Source organism: Xenopus tropicalis, chromosome 4, assembly GCF_000004195.4.
Source record: "Xenopus tropicalis strain Nigerian chromosome 4, UCB_Xtro_10.0, whole genome shotgun sequence".
Taxonomy (NCBI): Eukaryota; Metazoa; Chordata; class Amphibia; order Anura; family Pipidae; genus Xenopus; species Xenopus tropicalis.
Genome location: NC_030680.2, coordinates 137,914,512 through 137,936,949, shown reverse-complemented (window position 1 = coordinate 137,936,949; position 22,438 = coordinate 137,914,512). Strand labels below are relative to the sequence as shown.

At 40.9% G+C, this 22,438-nt stretch overlaps 2 protein-coding genes across 5 annotated transcripts in view; one reads left to right on the top strand and one right to left on the bottom strand.

The window, feature by feature from the left end:
• Positions 1-3,277, bottom strand: part of ccdc36 (coiled-coil domain containing 36) — a 17,992-nt gene extending 14,715 nt beyond the window's left edge. The window contains exons 1-2 of one of the 2 annotated variants that reach the window (XM_031901186.1): positions 3,199-3,277; positions 647-700 (exon numbers count right to left, since the gene is read on the bottom strand). The gene's annotated coding sequence lies outside the window, so the exon portion shown is untranslated. The other variant, XM_031901185.1, reaches the window with a different exon arrangement.
• Positions 2,413-22,438, top strand: c4h3orf84 (chromosome 4 C3orf84 homolog). 3 transcript variants are annotated; one of them, XM_002933054.4, is made up of 4 exons: positions 2,413-2,554; positions 6,796-6,909; positions 20,216-20,293; positions 21,328-22,438. In XM_002933054.4, exons 1-4 carry the CDS (start codon positions 2,528-2,530, stop codon positions 21,769-21,771), a joined length of 663 nt encoding a protein of 220 aa, XP_002933100.1. In that variant the 5' UTR covers positions 2,413-2,527; the 3' UTR covers positions 21,772-22,438. The 3 variants fall into 3 exon arrangements, with proteins under 3 accessions (XP_002933100.1, XP_017949183.1, XP_017949184.1); XM_018093694.2 differs by lacking the exon at positions 2,413-2,554 and adding an exon at positions 3,291-3,374 and having other exon boundaries at positions 21,328-22,100; XM_018093695.2 differs by lacking the exons at positions 2,413-2,554; positions 20,216-20,293 and adding an exon at positions 3,291-3,374 and having other exon boundaries at positions 21,328-22,100.

Below are 22,438 nucleotides of genomic sequence, written 5' to 3'. Positions count from 1 at the left end.
TCTATATTGTTCTGGCTAACCACCCAAATGAGGTGAAGACACAAACAATATTCTAGGGAGAGTACAATATAGTCTAATGTAGCAAATTTCACTATAGCAAATTGCCATAACCAGGAAGGATATACAATGTCATTCTACATAAATTTGCTAAAGGAGAATGTTTAGTTCATGATCACACAAACAAAAGGAACTAGGTCAGCTTCTCTGCATAACCGTGCTGAAAATCACCTCTGATTAAAATAAATGTTTTGCTTTCTGGAGAAATATTGCAATATCTGGAGGCCTCATTAGAAAACAGAGCATACAATCTATCTTTAAAATTAAACCATTAATCTATATTTCAGCTGTGAGAATGCTGACAATCCTTTTGTTGACTACTGGTAATTATTCATGTTGTAGAGTCTGCACCAAAACAAAACTCATATATATATAAAAGCAATAAGCACAAAAGCAATGGTTTTGTGAATTATTGGAATAATATGAAAGTAACAAGCTACTGCATCACTGAATGCCCTCTAGTGTAACTTTCTGTAATGCCGGCCAAACCATGGCCGAACACAAGCATATAGGTCTGCACATTACTGCAATGTGGGCACACATGTTTGTAGTCAAATTGCACTGATCCATATATTTATACCTAAATTACCTTAGCAGCCTGGAAGCAGACGGAAGTCAGGGCAGAAGATAAATGGCAGACAGTCTAAAAAGAAAAAATAAGCAACATAAATAACAATAACAATAAAATCGAATTATTGTACTATCTTTGTTTTTATTGTTCATGAGCCCAACATCTAACGGAAATAAGCAGAATAGTAAACCTAATAATTTAAATAAAAAAGAGGAAAATAAATAATGAAGACCAAGTGAAAAGTGGCTTATAATAGGTCCATGTCTATATATAACATGCTAAAAATGATTTAAAGACAAACTTCCCCTTTAGTAAGTTAAGCTGTAGGTTTAAAAGTTGTTAAATGTCCTAGTCCTGGGGCATTACAATTACCATCCAACAGTTCTTCTACTATTATTAACATTCATTTATAAAGCGCCAACATATGCCGCAGCGCTGTACAATAAGTGGGTTTCATACATTGGACATACAGAGTAACATATAAAGCAATCGATAACGGATACAAGTGGTGAAGAGAGCCCTGCCCAAAAGAGCTTACAATCTACAAGATACTGAAGTGGCAAGCCTCCATCCTCTCTGACTTATGGCAGCACCTATCACTCCCCAGGTAGGCATGTCAAGTGTTATGGCCCCTTTTAGAGTACTTTTTGCCTAGTGAAAACGTCCAACAGTGCTGATATAATTGCACATATACACATATTTAACTTACACCTAAATGACTAATTAGCATGAAGCAGACTGCAGGGAAATAAGTTCTGCCAAGCAGAATGCATAGGTTAATTACATAGAAAGTCAGAATAGAAAGTCTGCACTGATTGGATTTTATTCAAATACAATAAGGGCTTTTAAACAGTGTGGTTTTTTTTTGTACGTTTGACACAAATTTTGCACATTCAAAGGTAGGGTATAAATGCAATATATACATTTTTACACGCTCAGTATGCCTTTGTAAAGGCACAAAAAAAGCCTTGGATTTATTAGAAGTGTCCCTGATGTTTTAAATTATCTCATAATTTCAGTGTTCTGGCACACAGGGCATTTTCTCCACTATAATATCTCAGAAGCCACCCCTGCCACACCCTATTCACTTCAACTATAACCACCCACTATGCAACCCCTGATGTTTGAACCCCTTGGCTGACAAATATCTCCCTCACTATCATGTATTTATACATCTCACTGTAAGAGCACATTGCCAACACACCCTATAACTCCCCTTATATATACCCACTTAGTGTTGTGTGGATTTCTACTTGACAGCTAGATAAATGTACTTGATGCATATATATTTAATTTTCCTTTGATATTATGTAGTATTTTTTAGTGTGGTTTTATCAGTATGTGTATGACCAGCTTTAAATTACCAGGCTTTTGAGTTGAAGGCCTGCTACTGCCAGTCAGAAATTGCTAAAAACTCAGAAACCACTAAAAAGACAAAATGAATGTAAATTGCAAAAGTGCTCAGGTGCACCCTGAATAATTTTACATCAAACAATTTTGAGGGTTTAATGATGTGCCTTGATTAAGTGGCTTCTAGCAGCTATAGCAGAGAGTGACATATACACATTCACTAAACAGGGTCGGACAGGTCTGTGTTTAATTTACATCCTTGTAGCTTTTATGGCAGTGAAATATAAAGACATGACAATCAATCTGCTGGGCTCAAATACATGTTTGGACATCCCTGCTGCAGGTATAAAAACAACATTTATTCTAGTGAATGAGAATCAGGAAAGGCTTAGAGTGGCTACACCCTTCTAGTCTGATTACTTGGCAACTAAGTCAACAGCACCCCGGCAACAAATCACAAATGTGAAAAGGACAGAAAAGCAAAGGGAACCACCGGTGCCTCCAGCGTAGCAGATTATAGGACTGAATGGTGCTTTGGCCATAATAGTGATGCCAGGGGTTGCCTCCGGATCCTGGGTAAGCCAATGTTTCGGCATGATGCGCCCCTTTCCTAATGCCAATGTAGTTTCTAAGCAGCTTTCTAATATATACTGATTCATTCAATCCAGTGGCTTGAAATTGCTATTTAAAGCAGTAATCTGTTTTAATTCTCTGCATTGCTGGGTCTGAATTTCTGACACGCTGTAGCAGAAACAGATGATTAACAAAGTATTTACAAATAAGTTTTTGTTTGGCAGCTCTCCAGCTATCTGATTGCTAGGGTGCAATTTAACCTAGCAACCAGGCAGTGGTTTGAAAGATAGTCAGGAATATAAATAGAGGAGAGCCTAAATAGTAAGATAAGTAATAAAAGGTAACAATAACATATTGTAGCCTCGGAGAGCAATGGTTTTTTTGGCTGCTGGGGCCATTTGAAAACTGGAAAAGTAAGAAGGAGAAGTCCAATGGAAAAGCTACTAAAACTTAACCTGAAGGTGAACCACCCTTTTAAAAATGTATGTTGTGGGAACCCTGGAATTATGGATTCACTGTGATAAATATATACATACAGTATATTTTATACAGACATTCAATGATTCAACATACTAAAAGGAAACCAAAATAGTCTACCTCTGATTTGCTGGGGCCCACCCCTCTTTTGTCTGGCAGCCCCACCTTACCTTGCCACAGTTGATGGATCCTGGGATGGGTGGGGCAGGGCTTCAAGTCCCAGAATCCATCTCTTCAACATCGAAGATGGTAAGGGAGGTGGAATGACTCTGGCATAGAGGGTAAGAAAATGGTGTCTATGAATCACACTCAGACTATCATGGTTTTCTCTCCGTCTGTGAATCAGGTATGTATTTATTTTTGGCAATTCAATTAGTGTTTATGAATATATTTAACATAAGTGAATAAGCTTCTAAAAAAGGTGGGTCGTTTTCACCTTCAAGTGATGGATCAAGATTCTGAATTTGAAGATATTACAAAATAGAGAACATTTCTATAAAAATAATAGTGTTTTTTAACAGGCTGTGCTAGTGTATTGGTGCTGTAGCTTTTTTCTGTATGTGCACTTTGCTTCAGTAAACCTTGAACCATTGCAATTACAGTACATGAATAATCAATTTTAATCTCCTTTGGGAATTAAGTCAGTGAATTACATGACACACAGTTCTATTAATAATTTTGTAAAGAATAAATGAACATTTGTTGCTCAGAGGCTTTAAGCTGTTTCCTTTAGCCTTACGCATAAAGTGGCACGAGCAGGCGCTCAGAAATGCATTTTCACTTTGTAGATAAAATATCAAGGAAATAAAAGGATTAATGGACAAGGGAAATTGACTTGTTTCTCATCAAATGTTATTTTAATTTTTTTGGGCAACTGCCCAATAGGCAGTACTAATTACGAGGAAATGCTTTTACCCAATTTTAGAACTTAAAAAGGAAAAGAATGAGGGGGATATTTAACAGGACGTCATGGAAAACTCATCTGTTTCTCTATCTGGTGTATTCTTCACCAACAACTGTCCACTAAAATACTGTCTCACCCATAAAGAGCTTCTTAGAGGCATCTATCTGTTTGTCTTTTAGAAACAAAATTCTAGAAATGAAGTACAGGTATGGGACCCGTTATCAAGAATGCTATGGGACCTGGGGTTTTCCAGATAAGGGGTCTTTCCGTAATTCGGATCCCCTACTTTGTCTGCTAATAAAATTATTTAAACAGTAATTAATCCCAATAGCATTGTTTTGCCTCCAAAAAGGATTAATTATATCTTAGCTGGGATCAAGAACAGGTACTGTTTTATTATTACAGAGAAAAGGGGATCATTTAACCATGAAATAAACCCAAAAGGGCTGTTCTGCCCCCAATAAGGGGTAATTATATCTTAGTTGGGATCAAGAACAGGTACTGTTTTATTATTACAGAGAAAAGGGAATCATTTAACCATTAAATAAACCCAATAGGGCTGTTCTGCCCCCAATAAGGGGTAATTATATCTTAGTTGGGATCAAGTACAGGTACTGTTTATTATTACAGAGAAAAGGGAATCATTTAACCATGAAATAAACCCAATAGGACTGTTCTGCCCCCAATAAAGGGTAATTATATCTTAGTTGGGATCAAGTACAGGTACTGTTTTATTATTACAGAGAAAAGGGAATCATTTAACCATGAAATAAACCCAATAGGATTGTTCTGCCCCAGTAAGGATTAATTATATCTTAGTTGGGATCAAGTACAGGTATTGTTTTATTATTACAGAGAAAGAGGAAATCATTTTTAAAAATGTGAATTATTTGATTAAAATGGAGCCTATGGCAGATGGCCTTTCCGTAATTCAGAACTTTCTGGAGAATGGGTTTCTTGATAAGGGGTGCAATACCTGTATATGATTTCTTGCAGGTCTTGTTTTGTTTTATAAACTAAAAAAGATCAAAACCTGAATATAATTGATGGTAGCTGAATTGTAAATTGCCCTGAATTCCACCCCTCCTACATGGTCATCTAGATAATGAATCCCTCTACTACCCTCTTAAAGTTGCTTAGTACCCTTGATCCTAACAGTCATTTTAGGAGCTCTGGACTCAGCATCATATTCAGCTCCCCCCATGCAAAGAATCTTGGTAGGGGTTGGTATTGGTAGGCATTGCAAACTACACGCTTTCCCCTACGTGCCCACTCATATTTTCTCCATAGAAATGTGGCTACAGAGGAAGCTGAGCCTGTGTGTCCCCTGAGCCCCCCCCCAGTGATCTTGGGTTCTGCTTCTTCTATTGTTACGCCACTGGTCTGTATTCTTATTTGGAGCCCATGTAAACTATTCTGTCTCTAGGCTCTAGAATGCCAAGTTTTTTTGAGTAGAGATTCTTCCAATTATTTATTGAGTAGAGATTCTTTTTGGCTGCAATTCATTGACTTAATTTGGGTCCCCCTGATAAACAGGATGAGAAAATACTTGACTGGGAGAATAGAAATATAAACAAAAGGTTTCTACTGTAAATTATACAAGAAGTAACAAAGGAAGAAGTGCTAATGTGCAATAGAATACTGATTCTTCACTGATAACAGATCCTCCATTCCCTTTAGGGTGAAGACTTAGTAGCAGCTACTTGTCACGACTACTAAACCCCAGAAAATCCCCTGCCATAGACAATACTGAGAATTGCCTCTGTTAAAACACATATAGAGACAATTATCAGTAAATGATCAGCATTGTCTATTTTAGTAGCAGTGACAAGTACAGTAGCTGCTAATAGTAGCTCCGTGTGTCTTCTCCCTTAGTAACTGAATTGTTTATATATTATCTGAATGTTTTAGTGTCCTTTTTGTGTATATATACACAATATATATGATTTTAACCTGTGCCATGGAATTGTTTGCAACAGTATACAAACTGAAATTCAGTTGCCCTAACTATTCTACTATCCTAATAAAGCAGAGCTTTTCTATCTGCCCATACAGCTCTCATTCTTAGTTCTCCCTTATATTATCACTTGCCTGTTTTGGAAGTCCACTGTGTCTTTCTTATTGAATCAGTCCTAGGTAATAAAAATAACACCAAAATAAAGTGGATAAGGATAAGTAAACTTTTAAAATAAGTGAATGTAGAGATTGCTTTTCTAAGAACTTTTGTAATATACATTCATACATTATATTTTACCTGTTGGTCAGTTTCCGACCATGATCCGGTTGTCGAAAGAGAGTTCGATGTCTGATGTTCATCTGGTTAAGAAAAACATTAGAAACCTCATATAAGTTTTTCTCAATTTCTATTTAAATTGAAAATATGATTACAATAACACTTGTATGTATGTATATCTTTATTTATAAAGCGCTACTTATGTATGCAGCACTGTTATCAGTTTTATATTCATTTACTTTACTCATCCTTTTACGATATTTGCAGATTATGAATTCCTTATTATTGGAACACAGTGAATTCACATTCAGTTGTATAACTACATTGTGGTTCAGCAATAGCTTTTAAGGGCCACCTTTTGTCCCCAATAACTGCACATCGGTCAGACACCCCACCAACCCTCTATAGAGTATATCTGGCTACTTACAAGCCAAAGGCTCTGCTGCTTTGCTATCTAAGTATGAGATTGCCTAGAATTAAATTCTAGCTTCCATTAGATGATCCTCTTAATTAAAATCACATCAGTGTATGTAAACATTTGCAGATTAGGCAGTGTAAAAGAAGCATATTGATATGACCAAAGCAAACAACAGTTGAATTTCTATTATCCATTTCATTTTTTGCTCTCAGTTCCCTACTGGCTTTCATGGACACTTCAGAAGTCACATGCGAAATGACATTTATCAGGAGTATCGCAGAGAAGCCAGGCCTGAGCCGCCACATGTATTTGAGAAAAGAATAAAAGTGAGTGGTGTTGCAAATGCTTAAATAAAGATCTTGTTTTATGGAAATTCTCTCCAGTGAGCTAAAAGAAATATTGGTATTTAAATGTTAATGTACTCTCAGAGACAGAATGCTCAAGATATTTAAAAGATTTTATCTTAAGCACTGGCTGTTTTTTTCGTCTACTTACTAGTTATTTGTTACCTGAGTGTCAGACTGGGGTGCCTGGGGCCCACCAGAGAGCCTCACCCCAGGGGCAGTAAGATTACTGCATAAATGGATGAGCACTCCATTAACCCCAGGCATGCCAGTTTGCTCACTGCAGAAATGGATTAGCGCTTCATTAACCCCTGACATGCCAGTAAGTTTAATAGAGAAATGGATGAGTGCTCCATTAACCCCTGACATGCCAGTAAGTTCAATACAGAAATGGATGAGTGCTCCATTAACCCCTGACATGCCAGTAAATTCACTATTGAAATGGATGAGCACTCTGTTAACCCCTAGCATGCTAGTAAAATTGATGCAGAAATGGATGAGCAGCTCCATTAACAGCAGACATGCCAGTAAGATCACTGTAGATCAAAACTATTAACTGACCTACACATGCACAAGTAGAATACCAAATACAAATGTTTTTTCCAGTGCTGCTATGCTGCTTGCCTTGTGCTTCCTTCCTCCTACATATTGTAATACTCCTGTAAAAAAAATTAAAAGATTGCCCTGAGTTCCACAGTGGAAAGCATGGCCATTATTATTTTTTTCCTCTTGTTACAGGAGTTTTGGTTGGGCAGCATAGCTCAGAAAGTAGGGTAGATGGGCAATGGGGCCCACCATGGTGCCAGACGTGCTCTGTTAGCAGGCCCAGTAGGATGGCAGTGGTGTTTAGCAGGACCAATTTGGGGGGTGGCGGTAATGTTTGGAGGGGTCCAGCAGGGGGTGATCAGCAGAGCCCAGCGCATTAGCGAGCAGTCAGTTGGGCCCAGCACAATAGCAATCAGTCAGTGGGGCCCAGCACAATAACAAGCAGTCAGTGGGGCCCTGCACAATAGCGAGCAGTCAGTGGGGCCCAGCACAATAGCAATTAGTCAGTGGGGCCCAGCACAATAACAAGCAGTCAGTGGGGCCCAGCACAATAGCAATTAGTCAGTGGGGCCCAGCACAATAGCGAGCAGTCAGTGGTGCCCAGCACAATAGCAATCAGTCAGTGGGGCCCAGCACAATAACAAGCAGTCAGTGGGGCCCAGCACAATAGCGAGCAGTCAGTGGGGCCCAGCACAATAACAAGCAGTCAGTGGGGCCCAGCACAATAGCAATCAGTCAGTGGGGCCCAGCACAATAGCAATCAGTCAGTGGGGCCCAGCACAATAACAATCAGTCAGTGGGGCCCAGCACAATAACAAGCAGTCAGTGGGGCCCAGCACAATAGCGATCAGTCAGTGGGGCCCAGCACAATAGCGATCAGTCAGTGGGGCCCAGCACAATAGCAATCAGTCAGTGGGGCCCAGCACAATAACAAGCAGTCAGTGGGGCCCAGCACAATAGCAAGCAGTCAGTGGGGCCCAGCACAATAGCAATCAGTCAGTGGGGCCCAGCACAATAGCAATCAGTCAGTGGGGCCCAGCACAATAGCAAGCAGTCAGTGGGGCCCAGCACAATAACAAGCAATCAGTGGGGCCCGGCACAATAGCAAACAGTTAGTGGGGCCCAGCACAATAGCGAGCAGCCAGTGGGGCCCAGCACAATAGCGATCAGTCAGTGGGGCCCAGCACAATAGCGAGCAGTCAGTGGGGCCCAGCACAATAGCGATCAGTCAGTGGGGCCCAGCACAATAGCGAGCAGTCAGTGGGGCCCAGCACAATAGCGAGCAGTCAGTGGGGCCCAGCACAATAGCAAGCAGTCAGTGGGGCCCAGCACAATAGCGAGCAGTCAGTGGGGCCCAGCACAATAGCGAGCAGTCAGTGGGGCCCAGCACAATAGCGAACAGTCAGTGGGGCCCAGCACAATAGCGAACAGTCAGTGGGGCCCAGCACAATAGCGACCAGTCAGTGGGGCCCAGCACAATAGTGATCAGTCAGTGGGGCCCAGCACAATAGCGAGCAGTCAGTGGGGCCCAGCACAATAGCGAGCAGTCAGTGGAGCCCAGCACAATAGCAAGCAGTCAGTGGGGCCCTGCACAATAGCGAGCAGTCAGTGGGGCCCTGCACAATAGCGAGCAGTCAGTGGGGCCCAGCACAATAGCGAGCAGTCAGTGGGGCCCAGCACAATAGCGATCAGTCAGTGGGGCTCAGCACAATAGTGAGAAGTCAGTGGGGCCCTGCACAATAGCGAGCAGTCAGTGGGGCCCCGCACAATAGCGATCAGTCAGTGGGGCTCAGCACAATAGCGATCAGTCAGTGGGGCCCAACACAATAGCGATCAGTCAGTGGGGCTCAGCACAATAGTGAGAAGTCAGTGGGGCCCTGCACAATAGCGAGCAGTCAGTGGGGCCCTGCACAATAGCGAGCAGTCAGTGGGGCCCAGCACAATAGCGAGCAGTCAGTGGGGCCCAGCACAATAGCGATCAGTCAGTGGGGCTCAGCACAATAGCGAACAGTCAGTGGGGCCCAGCACAATAGCGAGCAGTCAGTGGGGCCCAGCAAAATAGCAAGCAGTCAGTGGGGCCCAGCACAGTAGCGAGCAGTGAGTGGGGCCCATCACAATAGCGAGCAGTCAGTGGGGCCCAGCACAATAGTGAGCAGTCAGTGGGGCCCAGCACAATAGCGATCAGTCAGTGGGGTCCAGCACAATAGCGATCAGTCAGTGGGGTCCAGCACAATAACAAGCAGTCAGTGGGGCCCAGCACAATAGCAAACAGTCAGTGGGGCCCAGCACAAAAGTGAGCAGTCAGTGGGGCCCTGCAGGGCTGGGGTCCTAAATTCCTAAATTTCAGTCACCAGCAATACCAATACAGGTATGGGACCTGTTATCCAGAATGCTTGGGACCTGGGACTTTCCGGATAAGGGGTCTTTCCATAATTTGGATCTCCATACCTTAAATCTACTTAAGCCCAATAGGATTGTTTTGCCTCCAATAAGGATTAATTATATCTAGTTTGGATCAAATACAAGGTACAGTTTTATTATTACAGAGAAAAATTGAATACTTTTTTTAAATTAATTATTTGATTACAATGGAGCCTATGATGGCCTTCTCATAACTTACTAAATAATTCTGGGATTTTGGATAACGAATCCCATTCCTGTACTATTATACAAGAAGGCTTACAGTGGTTGGCTTCACTTTCAAGCACCACAATACACACAAGTCAGCTCAATGTTAGCAAGTAAACTAGACTATAATAAGGCAGGCCTTAAAAAAAAGACTTGTAAAAAAACACTCTGCCATACTGTATTACCTTCCTCATTTTCCTGTCTAATTAATGCTTGTAAGTACAGGAATGGGATCTGTTATCTAGAAACTCGTTATCCAGACAGTTCAAAATTATGGCAAGACCATCTCCCACAGAGTCTATTTTAGTCAAAAAATGTAAAAATTATTAAAATAAAACTGTACCTTGTACTTGATCCCAACTAAGATATAATTATCCCTTATTGGGGCAGAACAGCCCTATTGGGTTAATTTCATGGTTAAATGATTCCCTTTTCTCTGTAATAATAAAACAGTACCTGTACTTGATCCCAACTAATATATAATTACCCCTTATTGGGGGCAGAACAGCCCTATTGGGTTTATTTAATGGTTAAATGATTCCCTTTTCTCTGTAATAATAAAACAGTACCTGTACTTGATCCCAACTAAGATATAATTACCCCTTATTGGGGCAGAACAATCCTATTGGGTTTATTTAATGGTTAAATGATTCCCTTTTCTCTGTAATAATAAAACAGTACCTGTACTTGATCCCAACTAAGATATAATTACCCCTTATTGGGGCAGAACAATCCTATTGGGTTTATTTAATGGTTAAATGATTCCCTTTTCTCTGTAATAATAAAACAGTACCTGTACTTGATCCCAACTAAGATATAATTACCCCTTATTGGGGCAGAACAGTCCTATTGGGTTTATTTCATGGTTAAATGATTCCCTTTTCTCTGTAATAATAAAACAGTACCTGTACTTGATACCAACTAAGATATAATTACCCCTTATTGGGGGCAGAACAGTCCTATTGGGTTTATTTCATGGTTAAATGATTCCCTTTTCTCTGTAATAATAAAACAGTACCTGTACTTGATCCCAACTAAGATATAATTACCCCTTATTGGGGGCAGAACAGCCCTATTGGGTTTATTTAATGGTTAAATGATTCCCTTTTCTCTGTAATAATAAAACAGTACCTGTACTTGATCCCAACTAAGGTAGAATTAAGCCTTATTGGAGGCAGAACAATCCCACTGGGTACATTTAACGTTTAAATGAGTTTTTTAGTAAACAAAGTATGGAGATACAAAATGATGGAAAGATCTGTTAAACGGAAAACCCCAGTTCCTGAGCATTTTGGATAACAGGTCCCATATCTGTATAATAATTTGTAATAATTTTGTCTCCGAATTTTCTTATTATACCATGAGTATCTGCTTTATTTAATTTTGGTTGGCAGATTCTGATTCCTAAATGGTTGCTATGGGTTTATAAACCAGGGCAAATGTTGTTGTTGCTACCTCATCGCTACCTTTTTCTTCTTCTGTATTTAACATTGAGCTGACTTATCATCATTATTAACACATAATTATAAAATATCACCATATTTCACAGCGTTGTACAGGTATGGGATCCCTTATCCGGAAACCCGTTAACCAGAAAGTTCCGAATTACGGAAAGGCCGTCTCCCATAGACTCCATTATAAACAAATAAAACAGTACCTGTACTGATCCCAGCTAAGATATAACTAATCCTTATTGGGGGCAAAACAAGCCTATTGGGATAATTTAATATTGAAATAATTTTTAGCAGACTTAAGTTATGGAGATCCAAATTATGTAAAGACCCCTTATCCGGAAAATCCCAGGTCCCAAGAATTCTGGATAACAGGTCCCATACCTGTACAATAAATGGATGTATACATAAAACATAAAAGAAAACATACAAAACAACCAAAACCAATACAAGAAGTAAAAGCGGCCTCTGTCCAAAGGAGCTTACAATCTAAATTTGTAAATGACCTTACCCTTGGTTAATAACCAGAATTAATTTTCCACCCATATGTTTCAAAATGCTCATTTGAAGGTTCCATTGACAGCCCATGCATAAATGAACATGATATGAAATAGTAAAGCCTACACATTCTATTTAGGTTAGCAAGCTACGGCAGCAGCATCTGTTTTCTTAGTAAACGAGTTTTTTTAGGATCTGTCAGTTACAAAAAAAGGCTTTGTCAGTTCTGCTTGGTTGCAAGTGATGATTAAACCACCTGTAAAAAAATAAACATGAAATATTAGCATGTTCTGTGGGGCTGTTTGAGCAAATAGACAATTCTGTCTCATTCATTAACCTGCAGTGCATGAAACGCATGCTAAGTAATACTCTCAAAGGGACTCGTTTTGTGAGGGCTCTTAATTTTCCATGCCTGGAGCTTACTGTGAATGCTCTGTTGAATTATCAATGATTATTTGTATTACATTTAAAATAATTTAGTGTCAACTAGCGAGCAAAAGGTATATCATGCAGTTTATTGACTGACTAATATGTGCCCACTGGTGCACTGTTCATTTAGTGATAAAAAGTGGAAGCCCTAGGACAGGTAGGGTCCTGAATTAGGTAGACAAGTGGAGACACAATGAGCCCTAAGGTGCCCATACACCTTAAGACATCACCAAGCGAGTGGATCTTCTCCTGATATCCCCCACCTATGGGTGGGGGATATCGGAAAAATCCAGGCTAATTCGATCGTGGGGGCCAAACGATCGAATTATAATGACGGGCATAGGCAAAGTTGGCCCGGGGAGCGCATCAGCTAGTTGATCCGACTAGATTTTTAAACCTGTCTGATCGAGATCTGGCCTATTTCAGGCCAGATATCGGTCGGACAGGCCCCTCGTTAGTGCCCATACACGGGCTGATTAGCTGCCGAATCGGTCTAAGGGACTGATATTGGCAGCTAGAATCGGCCCGTGTATAGATAACCAATGTCCAAAGAGCTAGGTTAAATTAGACCTTGAGCTGACTGTTCTTTCTGTCACCTAGTCACCATAGCCTGTTTCTTGACCTCAGTGTCTCTTGTCATGATTAGGTTCCAGCCGACCAAAGGACCAAGAACAAAGGTGGCTGTTGTAGGTGGGACAGAATTGCACACCATGGGTTTGGATGGTTCCATGCAACTGTTACTGACATTACTGCCTCCTTTATTAGGATATTATGGTCTTGTGAAATGTTAGTGTCCCCTAAAGCTGCTACTCTGGTGGCCCACACAAAGTAGAGCCTTGGGCATTTATTACTATTTATGTAGCTGTCCCTCAGGCAGATTTGTCTGGGCATAAAAATACCTTCCAAGAAATATCTGCATAATCCCTGATTAGGTATGAACTGAGCAGACTGTACTTTTAGCCCCATACGCACACCAATACCCTGCTGGCTTAAGATGGCCATACACGTTCAGATTTTAGTCTTCTTTCAACAAACATTAGGATATTACCTGTACGTTTAGGGTGAAGACACACAGAGCTACTAAGTAGCAGCTACTTATGGCTACAATGATCAGCATTGTCTGTTTTTGTATCCGTGACAAGTAGCTACTACTAGTAGCCCTGTGTGTCTTCACCCTTAAATGCAAAAATCTAGAACTAACGTTCAGATTCAAATTGTAGGATAAAGTACTAAAAATAACAAATCAGAGGATGACCTGAACATAAAATAATTGGCAGACACCAATCCTATGAAAGTGACATCCGCGAATTGTATTGCAATACATGTGCAAATTCTATTGTTATCCGACTGAAGTTTTCTAAGCAGTCCGATCCACTAAACGACCATTTGCCATGGTATGAAAATTATCAGGACAATAATTTGGAGCCCACACACAACCCAATCTTACAATTATATCGGTTATATTGGTGTGTGTATGGCCATCTTTAGTCTAAAGTGGCAGCAGCCAATGCTGCCCAGTGTACAACCAGCTTTAGATTATACTGCAGCTCTGATCATGGTATCATATCCTTACCATAAAGCAAGACAGAGTTGCTGTGTTTTAAGCAAAAAAGAGAGACAGTAACATGATATAAGAGAGACTGCTGTACACAAGTCAGAATATTTAAGAAGCCTAAGGATAGTTTCTATTATTTTCAAAATGGGTTTTTCTTTGGCCATTTCTACCTATTTATTCAATATTAAAGCTAATATTCCTATTAAGCCTGTTACATAGTTAGTTACATAGTTACATAGTTACATAGGGTTGAAAAAAGACCTGTGTCCATCAAGTTCAACCCATCCAAGTAAACCCAGCACACCTAACCCACACCTACCAATCTATACACTCACATACATAAACTATAAATACAACCACTAGTACTAACTGTAGATATTAGTATCACAATAGCCTTGGATATTCTGATTGATCAAGAACTCATCCAGGCCCCTCTTAAAGGCATTAACAGAATCTGCCATTACCACATCACTAGGAAGGGCATTCCATAACCTCACTGCCCTCACCGTGAAAAACCACCTACGCTGCTTCAAATGGAAGCTCCGTTCCTCTAATCTAAAGGGGTGACCTCTGGTGCGTTGATTGTTTTTATGGGGAAAAAAGAACATCCCCCAACTGCCTATAATCCCCTCTAATGTACTTGTACAGAGTAATCATGTCCCCTCGCAAACGCCTCTTTTCCAGAGAAAACAACCCCAACCTCGACAGTCTCACCTCATAGTTTAAATCTTCCATCCCCTTAACCAGTTTAGTTGCAGTCTCTGCACTCTCTCCAGCTCATTAATATCCTTCTTAAGGACTGGAGCCCAAAACTGCACTGCATACTCAAGGTGAGGCCTTACCAGGGACCTATAAAGGGGCAAAATTATGTTCTCATCCCTTGAGTCAATGCCCTTTTTTATACAAGACAGCACTTTATTTGCTTTAGTAGCCACAGAATGACACTGCCTGGAATTAGACAACTTGTTATCAACAAAAACCCCTAGATCCTTCTCCATTAAGGATACCCCCAACACACTACCATTCAGTAGATAGTTTGCGTTTATATTATTTCTACCAAAGTGCATAACTTTGCACTTATCAACATTGAACCTCATTTTCCAGTTTGCTGCCCAGTTATCTAATTTTGTCAAATCGCTCTGCAAAGCGGCAGCATCCTGCATGGAACTTATAGTTTTGCACAATTTAGTGTCATCAGCAAAAATAGAAACAGTACTGTCTATGCCCACCTCCAGGTCATTAATAAACAAGTTAAACAGCAAAGGCCCAAGGACTGACCCCTGCGGTACTCCACTAACCACACTGGTCCAATTAGAAAATGTTCCATTTACAACCACTCTTTGTACTCTATCCTTCAGCCAGTTCTCTATCCAATTACAAATATTATGTTCTAGGCCAATATTCCTTAATTTGATCATTAACCTTCTGTGAGGTACTGTATCAAACGCTTTAGCAAAGTCCAAGTAGATGACATCAACTGCCATTCCAGCATCAAGGTTCCTGCTCACCTCCTCATAAAAGGCAACTAAATTAGTCTGGCAAGATCTGTTACGCATAAAACCATGCTGGCACAAACTAATAGTATTGTGAACTGCAATGTATTCAAGTACCCTATCCCTTATTACCCCTTCCAAAAGTTTTCCTACTACTGATGTCAGACTAACAGGCCTATAGTTTTCAGGCTGAGAACGGGATCCCTTTTTAAATAACGGCACCACATTAGCAATCCGCCAGTCTCTTGGCACCATGCCAAACCTCAACGAATCCTGAAAAATTAAGTGAAGAGGTTTGGCAATCACAGCGCTCAGCTCATTTAATACCCTGGGATGAATCCCATCCGGCCCTGGACCTTTGTTTACCTTTACATGTTCAAGTCTCTTTTGAATTTCCTCCCGAGTGACCCATGCGTCAGTAGCTAAATTACTAGAACTGGGCATATTACAAGGGAAGCCTTCATTATCTGGCTCCTCAGATGTATAGACAGATTTTCCTGTCTTGGTTTTTAGATTAATAAATTGAGTTTTCCATTATGCTATGCAACTTTGCAATAGCACTACAAACCGAAGTAAAGTAAAAGCAATTAGGAACTAGAAATATCAATGTACACGAGGACAGTAAAGTGTGAAGTATGATACTATGTGTACACACTTTTTGATGGCCATAGAAATACTGTATTCCATCAGCTATTCAGCTCAGTGAGGGACAATTTTGTTGCAGCTAAGGTAACAATTTCTTTTCTTCAGTAGAAGCAGACTTTGTGTGACCTCTCTTATTGATTCTCAACTATAGACGGGGATCATTGCGCTCTGCTGAATGAGGGACAATACAGAGAAAAGAATTGTACAGTAGAAATTCCAGATTTTCTTTTGTGAAAAGATAAAGAAATGTTTTACTGCTGTAGATTTTTTTCTCCTTTTATAACAGTTGGGGAAAGTACACAACAAAAACGGGAACAGGAGAGATGGACAACTAAAGGTGCCCATACACGTAAAGATCTGCTCGCCTGGCAAGGTCACCAAGCGAGCGGATCTTCTCCCGATATCCCCACCTATGGGTGGACGATATCAGGGGAATTTAGGCTAATTCGGACGTTTGTGGCACAGACGGTTCGGGGACTGCATCAACGTGCCAATGCGGCCCCCGTTGAATTTTTTAACCTGCCCAATCGATATCTGGCCAATTTCAGGCCAGATATCGGTCGGGCAGGCCCGTCATTGCTACCCCTACACGGGCCGTTAAGCTACTGAATCAGTCTAAGGGACCAATATCGGCAGATAGAATCGGCCCGTGTATGGCCACCTTAACTCGGAACAGGCCATGCATTTATCAACACTGGCAGTAACCCAAGGCAACCAATCAAATTGTTGCATTCATTGTTCAACCTGCAGCAGGCTGAAAAGGCAATCACTGATTGGTTGCTATAGGTTACTGCCCAGTGTAAATGAGTCCTTACAGACTTCAGCCTGGGGGGATGACAATTTGGGGAGGGGGGGGGGAGACTGCAGTGCTTGCAGGAGGCCAGGGGGAGGTAACATTTTTCTCGTCACACTTCAGTCACACTTTACTGCTGCGCTGCACGTTAGGGTGAAAACTCACGGAGCTACTTAGTAGCAGCTACTTGTGTCTTCACCCTTAGGGCTCTGGCACACGGGGAGATTAGTCGCCCGAGACAAATCTCCCTGTTCGCGGGCGACTAATCTCCCCGAATTGCCATCCCACCGGCAAAAATGTAAGTCATCGGTGGGATGGCACACGCTGCGCAGGCGATTTCGGCAAATCGTCGAAGTTGCCTCGTGAGGCATTTTCGCCGATTTGCCGAAATCGCACCACCGCGTGTGCCATCCCACCAGGGACTTACATTTTCACCGGTGGGATGGCAACTCGGGGAGATTAGTCGCCCGCGAACAGGGAGATTTGTCGCGGGCGACTAATCTCCCCGTGTGCCAAAACTTATGGAGCAAGTTATGCCACTTAGATCTCTGCTACCACGGGTGACTAACCGTTCCAAAATGCCTTTCCACCGGCAACAACAGGAGTTGCCCCTATGCATTGCATCAGCTTTCTGAAGTCATGCAAAGTTTCCCCTTGCAGGCAGCTTCACGCGACTTCGGAAAGCCGAAGCGATACAGTGTTTCTCTGCACCAACTCTAAGTAACCTTCAGCTAAAAAAATATAATTTTTTTTCCACACAACTATACTCCCAGGACTGACAGCCCCAAGATTCCAATAACACCTTGAAATAAATCAGCAGTAGCTGCCCAACTGCAACAAGGAAGCTGTAATACAAAAAAGCTGTTGTTGGTGTTAAGAAAACATTGAACATAATAAGTGAATCTCACAGGCTTTCCCCTCAGTTTCTCCTCTGTATCATCTACCCTCTTTTCTCTCAGCACAACATTTGGTTCCGCCTCCTGCAGGGAAGCCATGTGACCAGCTCACCAGCTTCAGATTGGCCAGTTAGCTCATTGCAAGCATCAGTGCACTGGTAACAAATTTTCAGTCAGAGAGGGATGACCAGCTCTGTATTTACATTAATGATACTCGTTATTTAAATGAGAATTATATGTCCTGTAACTAACAGATAATATAGGCCCTAATAAGAAACATGCTTATGAATCAATAAATATTTCTATTTTATGTATTTTGAGCCACCATTTTGTGATGTTCTGAATCTGCTAAAGATCTGATGATAATAGGGTTTATCAAGTGAGGAACACCTGTTAGATATCTGACCAATCAACAATCAAACATTTGGCTAGCCATCAGTTTGCACCCAATCATAAGCTGTCAGCTCAGCAAACTGGGCCTCATCTATAAACACTGGGCAATTTGCACCTGGCAAAAAACCATAGCAATCAGTGTGTCCTGTCCCCAGTGCTCCGTATGTGGGGGGGGGGGAATCTGGCCTTGGTTCTGGCTGAAGTAACTGAGACTCTGCTAAAGTAATGGCTCTATCTATCAACATTATCTATGACTGAAGAATCTTTTTCTAAAAGTGTTTCTAACTAGAGAAATGTTTGGTCTAAAGTGAATATTCAACTTAAAATTTAGAAAGGCCTTAAGGTGGCCATACACGCACCGATATTATCGTACGAAACCTCGTTTCGTACGATAATCGGTGCGTGTATGGTATGTCAGCGAGCCGACCGATGTCGCAGGAAGCTGCTGAAATCGGTCGGCTCGTCGATCGGCCAGGTTAGAAAATTTTGATCGGGCGCCATAGAAGGCGCCTGACCAAAATTCTCCCTTCAGAGCTGAATCGGCAGAAGGAGGTAGAAATCCTATTGTTTCTACCTCCTTACCTGCCGATTCAGCCCTGAATGGTGTGTGGCGGATCTGACGATGTTTCGTGCGACCGATGGTCGTACGAAACATCGTCGGATCGCCACGTGTATGGCCAGCTTTAGGGCCGTGGCAGACGGGGAGATTAGTCGCCCGCGACAAATCTCCCTTGTCGCGGGTGACTAATCTCCCCGAAATGCCATCCCACCAGCAAGAATGTAAATCGCCGGTGGGATGGCATACACGGCGCCGCGATTTCCCTGAAATCGCTGAAGTTGCCCTCAAGGAAACTTCATATGGCACCGCGTATGCCATCCCACCAATGATTTTCACTCTCGTCGGTGGGATGGCATTTCGGGGAGATTAGTCGCATTTCGGGGAGATTTGTCACGGGAGACTAATCTCCCCATCTGCCACAGGCCTTAGGGCGAAGACACACAGAGCTACTAAGTAGCAGCTACTCGCCACAGCTACTAAACACCAAAAAATACCCTGCCATAGACAATACTGAGAATTGCCTCTGCTAAAACACACATAGAGACAATTATCAGTAAATGATCAGCATTGTCTATTGCTGTAGCTGTGACAAGTAGCTGCTACTAGTAGCTCTGTTTGCCTTAAGGGCATCATTTGCCTTGGGAGAATAGAAACAGGGGAGATTGCCCTGGATTATGCACGCAGTGGGGCCCTTTCCAGATTGTATGGATAACTGAGCATACAATCTCTGGCCGGTAACAATGTCTTATATTCAGTTAATTAGTGTTAGAAATGGGTTATATTATGTTCTAAAAATATATAGCTATCCATTTATTCATTTGGGTATTAGATTGGTAGTGATTTCATAGGTTTTGCCACCTGTGTAATTAATATTTCTTTGGGTGGGCGGGCAGGCAGCAAGACTCTTGTAATCATCCCTATTGAACTAGAATTGCTGGAATTGCAGGTGTACTTCCTCTGATATGTTGCCTGTCATGTTTTGGAGTGACAATTGCCTGACAAGTAAGTGCTTATGCAGGCGATGCTTGGAGGTGGTTGTGTGCATTTTGTTCCTGCCCATGAAAGTAGTCATTGCCCAGGTGACATTGCACTTAATAAAGGTTAAGCTAAGCATATTGTTTTTCTGCCTACAGTAAAATTGATTTAACATATTGCAGCAGACTAAAGCTGTGGAAAACCGCAAGTTATAAATGGGGTAGATTTATCAAAATGTGAGGTTACAGCTCACCACAGAAAAATTCACCCCCTTTCTATTCATTCCTGTGGGATTTTTAATAAACGTGGCTTCTAAAAATCCCATAAAAATGAATAGAAAGTGGGTGACTTTTTCTTTGGTTCGCTCTAACCTCATAAATCTGCCCCATAGTTATGCATACTCTCCTCTAAAATGTTTTTTTTCCAGGAGCAGCCAACAAATCATATATTTTCAAGGCATGATAATCGTCACATTTTTCCAAGCTCTGTCTATGTTTTTGAAAATGTAAGTATTCTTAGTATCCATTCAACTAAATATAATTCTCCTTTGTGTTTATTCAAAGGAAGGCATGACATTCATTTATGCTATCTGAAATTCCAGTAGCTAATAGGTTGCATACTTTTGATTGGGGGATATTTTTCTGGCCACAAATAGTCAGATTTGCTCAGTTGACTCAAATGGCAAAATTAGTAGATCATTAGTTAGTCTTGTAACAAGCTTTGCTAACCAAACTAATCAATAAAGGCCCAAGTCTGGTGTTGTGACAGCTTGAATCACCTTGGGATCTGATGATTGCTTTCATGTGTTGATATAGCCATTAGCCAATCAATTAGCCAATCAAGGCTAATTTGGTCAAAATTGCTTAAACTGTTCAATATGTACATCTACCTGCCTATATATGGCCAGCTTAGGTCTTAAGGTATATTTGCCATTGCTTTTTTCCTATGGAAGTCCAAAGATGGGCCATGGTTAAAAATGAGCATGGTCTTGGTGGATAGGGGTTTCATTTTGAAGACTTGAATATGCATTATCTAAGTCTGAATCAATGCTAAATGAGTTCTTGACTGTAGAAACTTTTAATATACATTTTGTGTGACATTAAACTGATATAAATTTAAAATCCAGCAGCAGCTGAAATTCCAATTACTTCCAAATGTATATAATCCTAGTAATAAACCATTACATTACTTTTCACTCCAATCCAAAAAGACTGAAATTTCCCCATACAAAAAAAAGAACAATTAAGGGTGGGTGCAATGAGGGTTCTTTTTCTTCTAAAATGATTCATATGATAATTAGTTTTTACTACTGTTAGAAACTGTATGGTATATGGTTTAAGAGCTGAGAAATAATAAGGGTTGTGGAGATAAGGAATAGCAGATTCTTGCAAATTATTTGTGAGATGAGATGATAATTACTGTAATGATTATATTCAGCTTTAGAAAAGAAAGGATTTTCACACATGGGTGGTTCATTTACTGTAAATATAATGTAGCAAACGAATGTGTCTAAAAACAGTGTATTTGTTTGTCATTAAGGGCATGGGCAAGAAGAAAATGCTTAATGCTAGGGAGTCCTACAATGTTCTCCGTTGGGTGCCTCTGGAAAAGAACCTTGAGATGCAAACACCTCTTCTCAGCACCTACAGGATGGATTTCTGGGAACATGGCCCCACAACAGAGAAGATGCCTCAGCTCATTGTACCAAGGTTGTCATCCACCTCGTATCCCGGGATAAAAATCAATAGACAGTTATTTTGGAGTCCACAGTCTAGACAAAACCTTGCCATAGACCGTACTCATAGTAAAGTTCCTGAGCAGCCAACACTGAAGGACAGTATTCCAAAGACTGCCCATTCTAGGACATCAAGCTCTTCATTGCGGAGAATTGTATCTTCTCCTTGTAAAAGACTGACAGTGTCTGACTGCCTTAATTGGCATTCCCAAGAAAATATAAATCAGAAAAATATAGAAAAGGAGTAGCAGACTGATGTTTAATTGGGCGCTCCTTTCAGTGACATAGTTTTGAGCCACAACAATGTAATATATTTGGGTGTCTCTTGCCACAAGGGGTTTGAAATTGCTAACTAGTCAGCCTGTTGACTGTTTTCCTGGATCCTTCTTGTATCCTCTACTTGAGTTAACTGTTCTTGGTGGTCTTTTTCCCTATATACCTTACACAAGCTAATTATACATAGTATTTGAACACCAAAATGGGTTCAATCAGTTAATATACTAAAATTATTTTTATATGTATCTATATACAGATTTCATGTACTGTCCATATGAAAATATATATTTTTTGCTTATGATATTTGTGCTGTATGATATTTGTGACACACAAAGCTGTTGTCATACACATTTTTAGTGAAAATGCTTACCAGAGCTAGTGTTTTCCTATTGACTAAGGGTGCCCATACATGGGCAGATTTAAGCTGCGGATTCAGGTCCTTGAGACCGATTAGGCAGCTTATCTGCCATTATTTGGGGTCCTCCAACAGGCCTGAAATCGGGCAGATGTCGATATGGCAGGCTTGATTTTTTCATTGGATCGAGAACCACATAAGCTCATTCATGCAGTCCTCGCTCTGATCTTTTTGTTTCCCCTTCACTGTAATGCAATAAAAGTAATGCAATTGTTGGCCAGTCA

Excerpts from the sequence above, each read along its gene's own strand:
- c4h3orf84 (XM_018093694.2), top strand. The coding sequence starts at position 3,318 with ATGGTGTCTATGAATCACACTCAGACTATCATGGTTTTCTCTCCGTCT. Across the intron at positions 3,375-6,795 it reads TCTCTCCGTCTGTGAATCAG|TTCCCTACTGGCTTTCATGG; the intron begins GTATGTATTTAT and ends TTTTGCTCTCAG. Across the intron at positions 20,294-21,327 it reads CTGTCTATGTTTTTGAAAAT|GGCATGGGCAAGAAGAAAAT; the intron begins GTAAGTATTCTT and ends TTTGTCATTAAG.